Consider the following 14146-nt stretch of genomic DNA (forward strand, 5'->3'; position numbering starts at 1 on the left):
TAATAAGTAAAAAATAATATACAAGTATAATATGAACCTATACAAGGTTATGGGTGAGGCACAAGGGTAAAAAGGGGAGTTTTATCTGTTGATAAAGATGTACTAGGACTTCAAATTACTATAAAAAGCAATAAAATATCTCACATTTTGTGCTTCTGGGCATAATCCGGGGTGACGGTGATATACTGGGCTCCTAAGTCAACGGTACAATTTGGGTCAGAAGTACACCGACTTGTAGACATGCGGCCCCCTAAAACAAACATCAAAAAAATACAAATAATATAATTTCCACATAATATATTTGTAATATAGTCTATACAGACATTAAACATAGAACAAGCTTCATGTACATGTGGATCAGTGGCCATTAACATCCAACCAAAGTAAAAATGAGGTAGCGATGTTGGCTACTATAGGGGGGGCACCGTTACGATATTGGCTACTATAGGGAGGGGGGGGCACCGTTACTATATTGGCTACTATAGGGAGGGGGGGCACCGTTACTATATTGGCTACTATAGGGAGGGGGGGCACCGTTACGATATTGGCTACTATAGGGAGGGGGGCACCGTTACGATATTGGCTACTATAGGGAGGGGGGGCACTGTTACTATATTGGCTACTATAGGGAGGGGGGGGCACCGTTACGATATTGGCTACTATAGGGAGGGGGGGCACCGTTACGATATTGGCTACTATAGGGAGGGGGGGCACCGTTACTATATTGGCTACTATAGGGAGGGGGGGCACCGTTACGATATTGGCTACTATAGGGAGGGGGGCACCGTTACGATATTGGCTACTATAGGGAGGGGGGGGCACCGTTACGATATTGGCTACTATAGGGAGGGGGGGGCACCGTTACTATATTGGCTACTATAGGGAGGGGGGGGCACCGTTACTATATTGGCTACTATAGGGAGGGGGGGGCACCGTTACTATATTGGCTACTATAGGGAGGGGGGGCACCGTTACTATATTGGCTACTATAGGGAGGGGGGGCACCGTTACTATATTGGCTACTATAGGGAGGGGGGCACCGTTACTATATTGGCTACTATAGGGAGGGGGGGCACCGTTACGATATTGGCTACTATAGGGAGGGGGGGCACCGTTACGGTATTGGCTACTATAGGGAGGGGGGGGGCACCGTTACGATATTGGCTACTAAAGGGAGGGGGGGGCACCGTTACGATATTGGCTACTATAGGGAGGGGGGGGCACCGTTACTATATTGGCTACTATAGGGAGGGGGGGGGGGGCACCATTACTATATTGGCTACTATAGGGAGGGGGGGGCACCGTTACTATATTGGCTACTATAGGGAGGGGGGCGCCGTTACTATATTGGCTACTATAAGAGGGGGGGCACCGTTACTATATTGGCTACTATAGGAGGGGGGGCACCGTTACAATATTGGCTACTATGGGGGGGGCATCGTTACAATATTGGCTACTGTGGGGGGGGGAACAATTCCAATATTGGCTACTATAGGGGTAGGCACCGTTACGATATTGGCTACTATAGGGGTAGGCACCGTTACGATATTGGCTACTATAGGGGGCACCATTACGATACTGGCTACTATGGGGGCCCTGTAATATATTGGCTACTGTGAAGGCCCCATTACTCTATTGCTTCCTTTGGGGCATAGTTACTACATTGCCTACTCTTGCAAGCATGGCCATAATCACTATTGTGGCAGCTGGCCATTTCCTTCTTTTATAATGTCTTATTTTGTTTATATATGTTCCCTATGCACTACGGAATATGATGGGGCTACCGTATACAAATAACGATTTGGTATTAATCGATACAGAAAGTATATTAGAATGTCGCAGAATTTTTCAATATACAAACAGTGACATTCAGTTACTTAAACAACCCCTTTACATTGGATTGTATGGCATCTGCTTTTACAGCTATACTATAGGGGGAGATTTATCAGTGCTTCCATGACAGTTTTTGGCGTAAAACCGCTGAAATAATCGCACACTGCAAGAAATTGCGATTATATTTGCAACTTCACCAATCCACACCAAAGAATCTACGAAACCGGCAGGGAGAGTAAGATTCATGTGATTTCTCCCAATTTGTAATTAAGCAAATTTTCTCTCCAGTTGCAACGCAATGTAGACGAAGTGTGAACGCAGCCTCAGGGTGTGTTGCGGTGTGTTGCTTTTTTTGATGTGTTTTTTAAAGCATTCCACTGGCTTCAGCCTTGATCACATGCTAAGGATACATTGCATTTCCACTGCACCTGCTAAAACACAATGTAACCTCAGCACGTGATCACGGCTGAAACCTTTGGAATGCGTCAAAAACTTTTGAAGGGGCGGCCGACTTTTGTATGCTGGTGTTATTTTAACTTTTTTTTTTTTTTTTTAGACTTCATCTCTTTTTAATTCACTGGACTACCTATGTAGTTGGGGGACGGCCTTGGCCCAATCACATATGCATTTCCAGCTAAACGCACACGCTTGGTAACCAGCACCCAGTGTCTTGCACTTAAAAAATACAAGACAGAGGGTAATGGTTACCAATCACTGGAAATGCATGTGCGAATGGGCCCAAGGACCCAGGATCAGAACTTTCCCTATCCTGGGTGTTAGCAGGACCCAATTTCTTGCAACCTTCCTTTGATTTGGCACAGCTAAAAGGCATTGCATCAGGGTGGTGGCACACGTGGCGTTTTGAACCCGTTTTTTTAAGAAGTCCGTTAAAAACCGCATCCGTTTCTTGTCCGTTTTTGTCCATTTTCCAATTATCTTAATTAAGATAATTGGGAAAAACGGTCAAAAATGCATGCGTTTTTTAATGGACTGCTTAAAAAACGGCCTAAAAACGCTATCGTGTGCCCCCACCCTCAGATGTTGTACTTTTAATGGCCTCTTTGAAAAAAAAATAAAATTAAAAAAAAAAAATCAATGTGATAATAATTAAGGGGTTAAGTAGTTTCAGTCCATATGCTATCCATTTTAACTGAACAAGATGTTCATGGTTCTGAGCGGAGGCCGTAGAAAGCAGATCCTATTCCTGCCGGTGTCAGTGGCTCGGGCCTGTGTTTGGGGTCACCCTTTCCTCCACCAAATGCAATCCGAATGGAGAGGGGCTTGTGCCTCACATCTGCATGGTGCAATCATGCAATCACTAACCCTTTAAGGACACAGCCTTTTTTCGGTCACTTTTCATTCCCCACCTTCAAACATCTATACAGAGCTGTAGGAGGGCTTATTTCTGCGTAACAAACTGTATTTCTTAGTGATGGTATTTATGATTCCATGCCTTGTACTGGAAACCGGGGAAAAATGTCCAAATGCGGTAAAATCCATGAAAAAATGCATTTGCACCATTTTCTTGCAACTTTCATTGTGCTCCCCACATAACAGATCTGCATTATTCTTTGGCTCGGTACGATCACGGGGATACTAAATTTATGCAGGTTTTATTGTGTTTTCATACATTTTAAAAAATTAACCCCTTAACGACTTGGCCCTTTTTAGTTTTTTCACTTCCATTTTTCACTCACCACCTTCAAAAATCTATAACTTTTTTTTATTTTTCCACATAAAGAGCTGTTTGATGGATTATTTTCTGCGGAACAAACTGCACTTCATAGTGACGGTATTTAATATTCCATGCTGTGTACTGGGAAGCGAAAAAAAAATTTCTGAATGCAGTGAAAATGGTGAAAAAACGCATTTGTGCCGTATTCTTGTGGGCTTGGATTTTACAGCTTTCACTGTGCGACCCAAATGACATGTCTATTTTATTCTATGGGTCGGTGCGATCACGGGGATACCAAAATTGTATAGGTTTTATAATGTTTCATACATTTACAAAAATTAAAACCTCCTGTACAAAATTAAAAAAAAATTTTTTGCCATTTTCTGGCGCCAATAACTTTTTTATACTTTGGTGTACGGAGCTGTGGGTGGTGTCATTTTTTGCGACTTTTGATGGCGTTTTCATTGCTATAATTTTTAGGACTGTGCGACCTTTTGATCACTTTTTATAGATTTTTTTTATATTTTTCAAAATGGCAAAAAAGTGCCATTTTCGACTTTGGGCGCCATTTTCGTTACGAGGTAAGATGCAGTGAAAAAACATTAATATAATTTGTTAGATCGGGCATTTTCGGAAACGGCGATACCTAAAATGTTTATGATTTTTACTGTTTATTGATATTTATATCAGTTCTAGGGAAAGGGGAGTGATTTGAATTTTTAGTATTTTTTTTTACTATTTTTTTTTTTTTTTTACTATATTTCAGACTCCCTAGGGTACTTTAACCCTTGGTTGTCTGATTGGGGATTGGTTGTATATGGGGATTTTCCTCCTCATTCATTACAATGTGCTGATAGCACATTGTAATGAAAGGTTAAAACGAGACAGCCTCTGGTCATGGCGACGGATCGGCGCTCCCCGATGACGTCACGGGAAGCGACGATCTGCAGCAAGATGGCGCCACCCATGCGCCGCCATCTTTTTGAAGCCGTCGGCAGCAAGTCGGGAAGCCGCCGGTACTAGTACGGCACAAGGCGGGAAGGGGTTAAAACCTTGTGCACGAAAAAAAAAAAATTATCTCCATCTTCTGACGCTTATAACTTTTTCATTCTTCGGTGTATGAAGCTGCGTAAGACGCCATTTTTTGCAATACGGGCTGACGTCTTCATTGCTACCATTTTGAGGAGTGTACGACCTTTTGATCACTTTTTGTTACATTTTTTTAATATGTTGCAAAATGGCAACAAAGTGACGTTTAGTACATTTGCCGCTATTTTCCGTTACGGGGTTCAACGCCGGGAATAACCATTATTATATTATCATAGACCGGACATTTTGGAACGTAGTGATACCTAACACGTTTATGATTTTACTGGTTTATTTTCAGCAGGGAAAGCGGAGTGATTTGAACTTTCACTTTTTATTAATTTAAAACTTTTTTTTCACTATTTTTCAGACTCCCTAAGGTACTTTAACCCTAGGCTGTCTGATTATTCCTACCATATACTTCCATACAACAATATGGCAGTATATGGGGATTTTCCACATCATCTATTACAAATCGTACATTAATAATAATAATCTTTATTTATATAGCGCCATCAAATTCAGTAGCTCTTTACAAATCACATTTGTAACAGATCAGCTAAAACGAGAAAGAATCAGGTCTTACAAAGACACAAGCCTGTCATGGCAACAGATTGTCGCTCCCTGATTTGAGGGACGATCAAAACAAAAATGGAGCCATCGTCTTTTAAATGCCGCTGGCGGCAATCAAAGAGTTTTTCAATAGGCGATAAGCATCAAACCCCATGTCTCTATGAAGAGGGCGCACTCCATGAGCCTTCGGGTGATGGCACATGTGGCATTTTAAACGCGTTTTTGGCCTATTTTTAAGCAAAAACGTGTTCAAACGCCACGTGTGCCATCACCCTTCTTCATATTTTTTTAATATATATATAGATATAGATACGTCATGGAACGTTAAGGAATTAATGAGCACCACATGTTTTGTATTGTTTATATGCCCTGCACCAACCGGCTAAGAGAGGGCGAAGTAACCACAATTTACGACCCTGCGCCAGTAATTGCGACTAAATCACCGCTTGTACGCTTGTTATGTGATAAATCCAGCGCCTCCGTGTGTTTTGCATGAAAATAATACAAAAAGCCTGCTACTTATTTCAGAATACATGCTTTTCAGTGGAAATACATATGCGTTCTGGCAGAGCTCCTCCCCTTGCGTTTCCAATGTTTTCTAATGCAAAGTGCGAACGCGGCCTCCGGCACTATTGTTGCATTTTAAGATGTATAGAAACGCATCCAGGAAACACTATAAAAACATATGTGGTTACGCCAAAAGACGTGCGTTTTTCCCAAAGCGTTTTTAACAAAAACGTGGCAGACGCACCACATGTGACAACAAATATCTGTGAATGCTTAGGATGTTACTAGTCATTATACATTCTCAGTCCTGTCTCCTGCATATAAGGTCACAGAAACGTTTGCCCTTTCAATGATCCGTTTGTGGTGGTGATCATTACCTGCGCCCCTGGCCTTGTCCCATATCACCAGCTGCAGTTTGCTGGCCAGTGCCCTCCTCAGCAGGTGGGCGCACAGACTCCCTGTCAGGCCTGCACCCACGATTAATATCCTAGACATGGCTCTGCTGCCAGGGAACGAGAACTGCTCACTGATCTGTGACTCCTCCACACTTACACAACAGCTGCTGGACAAGCATAGCTTTCCCTGGGTGAGGAGCTGCGCTGCACTCAGCACTAGCTACATAGAGACGACTGAGGCTGCATTCACACGTTCTGTGTGGATTACGTCTTAGAACCCACGCATACGACTTGTAACAAGCTCCCAGTGTGAACGCAGCCTGACAGCACTTGTTTATTTCTACACACAGTGGGGGAGATTTGTTAGAAGTGTCTGAGGGCAGAACTGTTCCAGTTGCCAATGGTAACCAATCAGAGCTCTGCTTTCATTTTCCCACTGCTGCTTATAAAACTAAAGCATATAAAACTAAAGTTAGTCAAAAAAAAAAAACATGCGTTTTTTGAAAACAAATCAGTTTTTGACCCGTTTTAATTATGATAATTGGTAAAACCGGTCAAAATTTTTCGAAAACGCATGCGTTTTTTAACGGACTGCTAGCGCACAGGGGGAGGTCCTCGGCCCGAACGCACATGCACTTCCAGGGAAACGCATGCGATTGTTAAGCTGATTGTCCTCGTTCGGGCCGAGGACCTCCCACTGTGCGCTAGCGTCACGTTATGAACGGATGTCTAGCGGTACGTGTGACCGCGGCCTTAGAAACGGGACAAAAATGGGTTCAAAATGCCACTGTGCTGCCGGCCTAAGTCAAGTTCTCTTGAGTTTTACTCAACAGTAAAACCACTTTCGCTTTTTAATACACCATCCATAGTCATTGGGGAAATTTATCAAGACTGGAGGCTGAAATCTATGGCTGCCCACCCTGCTTACCACCCTCTATGTCTACTTTTCTAAAATGGAATGGAGGAGGCAAGAAGGTGGGGAAAAGTTGCAATGCACCAGGAATAGGGCCTTTCTATGCCTTGTACACAAGAAAACCCTCATACAAGGCATGATAAATGCCCCCTACTAACTGCATCTTATCTGTAAGACTGGAGAAGACACCCAGTGTTGTAGGGACCCCATAACATCTGCCAATGATACTCTCCTGATAAATAGAAGAAAATCTTTAATGGAACATTTGGCTAATCAGAATTGGTTAAAATATAAAACAAATATGTTTTAGAAGGTCCGGGGTAGCTCTGATGAAGATTATTGTTCTGATTCAGCTATGTTGTGCACGCTCACAATCACTTACATTACTCAGACATCTGATAGCCTATTTTTGGCAGTATGAAGTCTATGACTATCACACACATTTTAATCCAATTTCCTCTTTCAGATTTAATCATGCTTCCCAGATTTATTCTGTGAGGATAAAGGTCATATAAGAATCCACTGATTATGCTTCAGATATTATTCGATTTGCAAAGCAAAACTTGTATCTGCTACATCATGAAAGTATTTCTTACCCTAAGGGTACAGTCATATAGCCATATGCCTGCCTGGCCGCAGCCAGGCTGTGCGCTGGAGAGGAGGTGACCCTTCACCCTTCCATTGAGAACAGTGGCGCCCGGCAGCACACATAGGGACAGATAGAGCATGTGTGCGGCGCGGAACATATGTGTGGCACTGTACTGCCGCCGGGCCGCCATTGCCGTCTATGGGGACGTATATGCGGCTGCAAATTTGTTCTTAAAACCCATGCGTTTTTGCATGTTTACCATGGGTTTGGCTGGCTTGAATCCAGTATTAACATTTTCACAGCTGCTTAATCTTTCACAAATGAAGAAAAACAGATTAAAACCAGCCAAACGCATGGTAAACGTGCAAAAACTTTGCATATTCATTTATATGTATGCCAAAGATTTGCACTTGTTCTATTAGGACATTTATCACCTGTTTGGTGTACATGCCCTGAAATAATTGCAAATCCTTGCGAACCACCAGGAATTGTGATTATTTCGCTGGTAACAGTGCAAGGCAGGGGTCTGCTGTAAAATTTAAGCTAGCGAAGCCAGCCACCAGGTACATCAGGAGACAGGAGCCCTCTCAAGTATCCAGTGAGTCGTGGCTTACACTATACATTGACCTTGCTTTCCGTTAGCGTCAGTTACTTTCCGTTTTTCATTAAAGGCAGTTTTTTTTTTTATTCCTCTGCTTTGGCCACTACAGGTCGCATTGAAACTCTAGAATAAAAAAATTAAGACCATCGGTTTTCCTATCTGCAAAATGGAAGCCTAAATGCAGATAGGAAATGACCCTTACATTAATAATCCTGTCACTGATTGACTGATATACTACCATATCGAGGTAGTCAGTCTTTGTTAACATGTGAACATCATTGAGAGTATGTGATACAGACTGAAACCAGGGAATCTGCCATAGCTCTTTGTTGTCAAAATTAGGAAACCAAAATCCTAGGACAGAGGGTAACATGTCAACATATATTTTTTAGTCTTACTTTGGTGCTATTATGGCTGCCACTCCAAACTTATTACTCTAATGTTCTATGGCACAAAGCAACAGCTAAGGGCGATGCCACAAGTGGTGTTTTGAATCCATTTTTTTTTGCTTAAAAACAGGGCAAAAAATGGATTCAAAACAGTTTCAAAACTGATTCGAAACGGGTTCAAAACGCCATGTGTGGCATCACCCTAAGGTGATTCTATTATGGGCATTCCTCAAAGGAACAGAGTGTATACAGCAGTGTGCTGTCAGCAGTTCCATGCCAGGACTGAACACAAATGATGAACCTTACGGTGTGCTGCATGCACCCACTCCGGACACACAGGGATGGCATTGCCAGATTTGGCTTCTGCACAGATGCAATGCCTACAGCACGGATAGAAGAGATACCATAAAAACAATAGGATCCATTCTAAGTTTCCCTCATTAATTCCTACCTATGATCCTTAAGTACATCCAGGTAACTTCGGCTCCCATTCTTGGGGTAGGTAAAGCATTCTCCAATCTATATTCTAGCCATCACCTATCGCCTGCTTTATGTGCCCCAGTGCCAAGTATCTCTGAAAGTACCTGCACCACTGTCTTCTAGGGACTCCTGTTTCAATGTTGTATTTGATTTTCAGCAAATAAACAGGATTTTCATGGACAGTATATGTACCGTGAAGACCCAAATTGAGTCCATGCACCCTGGAGTATACTTACCATAAAATGATACAATTTTGGCACCCATGAGGATAAATCTAAAACAAATTTCGGTATACAAAGCTATGGTGAAGTACTTTCTTCTAGAACGCTGATCTCCTCAAACGATTTCTCTAAACGAATTCTGCTGTTTAAGCCAATTGTCACTTCTACTGGATGACTTCAGCTTTGCAGTTTCCATGGAGATGAAGGGGATATTTAGCCCCATGTATCAGTTACATTTTATTATTATGATAATACGCTTTCTTCTGCCTACAGTTGCCAGTGGCATTATTAGAATGTGAAATCGAGACACTGTTGGAAACTGCAGGAAAAACACAATACAAAATGTTACAAAATGTCTGTATTGATGACATCTGTGAAATATGTCAACAAAATCAAAGGCTGCAAATGCAAACATTATAATCTTCATTTACATTATTATCGAAGGCACATGAAATCTGTTTCTCCCTCAATAAAACCACAGTTTCATATGTTTACATCTACATCTCTGTAGACCTATTCTAGCTTGTTTTTCAGTAGAGGATCTTTGAAAAGTAAAGTGGTCCATTACGTGTCCATTATTATGAGAAATGTTCTGATCCGTCTCCTACAGCCTTAATATGCCAAAGTTCAGTTATTTGCTGAGTACAAGTCATCTGACCTTTAAACTTGGGATTTTATTAACCAACTTTTTTTCAGTATAATCTCTTGATTCCTTATATTACTTCTGGAAAGAATTTAGGATAGAGTTTCATAGTGATATATGGTTCCCTGTGGAGTCCTGGTAAAGTTGAGGCATTGTTGTGGCTCAAATACAAATTTAAAGGAAACCTGTAATTTGATTGGCCCTATTAAACTACTACTAGAATTCCCTTTTTTAAAGGGAACCTGTCACCAGGGACTTCATTTTCACTAAAGACAGGTTGAAGAAACCCATCACACCCGCTTTACACAAATCTTTGTGCCTTCTTTCAGCATTTTCATTACAATATAATTGTATGTTTTAGCTTACCCGGCTTCCTGACAGAATCCTTTGTTTTGGGAAAAAATGTGACTTATCTGTGCTGCAGACTCCTCAGCCCCCACCTTTGTGCTCCTATAAAGCTCCTTCCTCCCCTACTGTTGTCATCTCACCAAACTGTGAGCTCTGGCCCTGTGTGAGTGAAGGAGCAGGAGGGAGGAGTTGTACAGGAGCACAAAGGTGGGGGCTGAGAACTGAGGAGCAAGTGAGCAGCACAGCCAAGTCACATGTTTTGGATTTTTTTAAATTCATCTGAACCAAAGGAAACTCCGAGACTCCCCATAGGATTCTGTCAGGAAGCCAGTTAAGTTAAAACACACAATTATATTGTAATGAAAAGGCTGAGAGAAGGCACAAAGACATAGTTGCAATGCAGGTGTAATGGGCTTTTACAAGCTGTCTTTTGTGAAAATAAGGTCACTGGTAACAGGTTCCATTTAAGTGAAATCTTGCAAATTTACCTAAAAAAATCTCTTCCAAAGCTATGCGAAAATAAGCAGAGAAGGGTCGTATTTTGCCTTGAGATGAGTCACTTTCGTAGGCTGAAGGGGGAGTGTCACTTCAGACAATCTTATTTCCGGTTCTGTAGCACCTAGAAACATGATTTTGGTATTATATTTAAGATAAGAATCTCATCTTTCAGACTTGTAGTTCTATAAGCTGCAGAACCAGGAATACAAGTAGTTAAATAGGTAGAACATTTTTATAAATGCTAAGAGATATGGTTGAAGCAAATGTATGTTTATAAGTGTTTGCCATTATACATTGTTGTGTAATAAAATGCAAAGGTAAAATTCATTAAAAAAAATGTAAATAAAAACTAAATAGGCAGGAACCGGATTTTTATTTGCAGCTCGCACTTCCTGCTTTGTCTTTACCTGTCCATCTCTTCTTTTCTGTAGCCCACCTGATGTGATCTTAAAGAGGAAATTCCTATCTTTGACATGACACTTGCATGTTTCTAAAACCCATAGAACAAAAGATGATGGAGTGTCAAATGACACGCCTACTGCAACCTCAAAACTTGACTCATTTCAAGTATAATATGACGCTTCAATGTTCATTTTCATATGACAGTTTTTTTCTCTATACATAAATTGGTGAGTTTGCACATAAAAGAGGGAATTCTAGAAAGGACATTTTATACCCTATCTGAGAGGGCTGCTAGTTTAATGGGGTCAAATCTGGTGACAAGAAAAAATTGTAGAGAACTTGTGATGATCATAAGACTTAGTTCATGTTGGGTTTTTTCCTTTTTGCATGACTTTATCCCCAAATAGGAACACATTCACATTTTGTGCAAGTCATTGTATCTCATAACAGAGAACCCTACCCTTATGAATAAAAATTATTCCTAAAATGTCAAGGGTTTAATAACTACGGGCAGCATGGTGGCTTAGTGGTTAGCCTTGCAGCGCTGGGGACCTGGGTTCAAGCCCCAGGGTCAGGGCCGGTCCAGGTTTTAGTGGGCCCCTGGGCGACAGAGCCTTAGTGGGCCCCTGCAAGGGCCGCCCTCCAGTGGCCACAATGCCCCCCCCCACCCCCTGCGGACACAATGACCCCCCCTCTCCCTGCGGAATTCACTGACCCTCCCTCTCCCTGCGGAATACACTGCCCCCCCTCCCCCTGCGGAATACACTGCCCCCCTCCGGGAAAGAAAAAAATCTCACCTTTCCTGGTTCCCCCGGAGCAGCGCATGAACAGCCTCCATCTTTCTTCAGCCTGGGCCTCCCGTACGCGCGTGCCCTGAAGCCGGCACACGTGATCTGATGACTTCACCATGTGCGCCGACTTGAGAGCCGCATAGAAGCAGAAAAGTAATTGACCCGGATGGTGATCGTTTGTACCAGTGTCATATAGCGACACTGGTACAATTGATCCGGGGGCCCGAGTGGGCCCCTCCAGCTCCCCGGGGGCCCTGGCAGTTGCCCGGGTTGGCCGGGTGCTGGTGCCGGGCCTGCCCAGGGTCAACATCTGCAAAGAGTTTGTATGTTCTCTCCATGTATATGTGGGTTTCCTCCCACACTCCAAAACATACTGGTAGTTTGATTAGATTGTGAGCCCCATTGGGGACAGGGAGTGATTTGGCAAGCTGCGTAATCTGCGTGCGCTATATAAATAAAGAATTATTATAATTATTTATTATCCCAGTAAGAATTACTGTATGGTTTGGTCAAATGTAAAGGCAGTGGACATAACAACCCTTCCACCACATGTAAAAAAAACTTGATACTTGGATACTGGTTTTAATAAATGTTTAGATCTGATCAAGGTCTGTGCTAGAAAACTGTTCCTTGATTTATGGAAAACAACAACCAAGGTTTTTACATGTAAACTTAAATAAATCAATTTGACCTTGTTCTAAAACTAGAACACTGGATTGACCTTAGGATTTATTGGAAACAGTCATTTTAACAGTAAAATAAAACAATAATCTGTCCACATTTTGGCAAAAATTTAATCTAGTGTGTTGCACTACACCACCACACTCATCACTATGGCTCCATTCCAGGCATTCATAGAGATACCGGAGCTGGGGCCCTCCATTATAGTATACAATGGGGTTTCCTACAGTGAAGACAACATCAGGAGATATGTGGAAAATCCCTCTAAACTTCCATAAACCGGCTATTGCCTAAAAGAAAGCAACACTTAAAGGAAACCTATGATGAAATCATGCAAGCACACTACCCTGTAGGCTATTTAATCCTGATGCCGGCACATACTTTGGTTAGGCACGGCGATATAGTGGGTGGAGACTAACCGCTACGAGGTCTCCCATACACTTCACACAGAAAGTAAATGATTGGTTGTGGAGATGTTCTCTCCCTGTGACACACCTTGCCATTACCTTCCTTCAGCACCTCACCTGTACCCCCCTCCCCAGACCCCAATACCCTACTTGTACCCCTCCAGCCCCCTTTTTCTTCCAATCCTCCCCCATGTTCTTACCCCATCTATTTCCCTGGCAAGGCATAATTCATGTATAGCTAATGGATTATGTGGAATATACCCGGGCAGTATGGTGGCTTGGTGGTTAGCACTACAGCCTTACAGCGCTGGGGTCCTGGGTTCAAGTCTCATGCAGGTCAACATCTGCAAAGAGTTTGTATGTTCTCTCCATGTACATGTGGGTTTCCTACGGGTCCTCCGGTTTCCTCCCACACTCCAAAACATACTGTTAGGTTGATTAGACTGTGAGCCCCATGAGGACAGGAACTGATTTGCCAAGCTCTGTGCAGCGCTGCGTAATCTGTGTGCGCTATATAAATAAAATTCTTATTTATTTTTTACTGATGTCGTGTACATGTATACTGAACCTGTGTATTTGCCTTGCACATCATAAAAATGATGTATGCAAAAAAAATATAAATAAGTACTGCACTTTCCAATATAACACAAGACCATTCTTATATCTTACACACTCCCTGTCATATGACTTGACTAACGAGTAAATTCAATTTTGCACTTTAAATGAAAATTGTGAATAGAAGCTGACAATCCACAGAACTGTGAAAATTATTAACCCCCTTTCCACATAATAGAAGGAACTTGAGGAAATCTAAAATTCTGATCTTCTTGTTTCGTGTCCCTCATCACCTCTATTTGGTCAGGACTTTATGTATAAATAATGTTACTTTCCCATAGTTATCCAGCACCTTTGACATTCAATGGTGTAAAATCAAAGAACATTAAACCACAAACAGGTCCATCAGACTGAAGTCTAAATCTTTCTCGAGATCTCTGTATGGAGCTGTCTGGGGAGCGATACACAAAAAGAGTAAAGTTACTCTATATTCTGCTAACGTGAAACTGCCAAGCGTCGCGACCACCCGCCGGATGCACCAGGAGGTCTGAGCCTCTTC

The 14146-nt window shown here is 42.2% G+C and overlaps 1 protein-coding gene across 2 annotated transcripts in view; it reads right to left on the minus strand.

Annotated features, from left to right (window-relative positions):
* Positions 1 to 6279, minus strand: part of RNLS (renalase, FAD dependent amine oxidase) — an 87287-nt gene extending 81008 nt beyond the window's left edge. Inside the window, exons 1-2 of one of the 2 annotated variants that reach the window (XM_072130005.1) lie at positions 6227 to 6279; positions 145 to 250 (exon numbers count right to left, since the gene is read on the minus strand). In XM_072130005.1, coding sequence (XP_071986106.1) covers positions 145 to 250; positions 6227 to 6248 — 128 coding nt within the window. In that variant the 5' untranslated portion in view covers positions 6249 to 6279. The other variant, XM_072130004.1, reaches the window with a different exon arrangement.
* Between the last annotated feature and the right edge of the window lie 7867 nt (positions 6280 to 14146).

Source organism: Engystomops pustulosus, chromosome 11, assembly GCF_040894005.1.
Source record: "Engystomops pustulosus chromosome 11, aEngPut4.maternal, whole genome shotgun sequence".
Classification (NCBI taxonomy): Eukaryota; Metazoa; Chordata; class Amphibia; order Anura; family Leptodactylidae; genus Engystomops; species Engystomops pustulosus.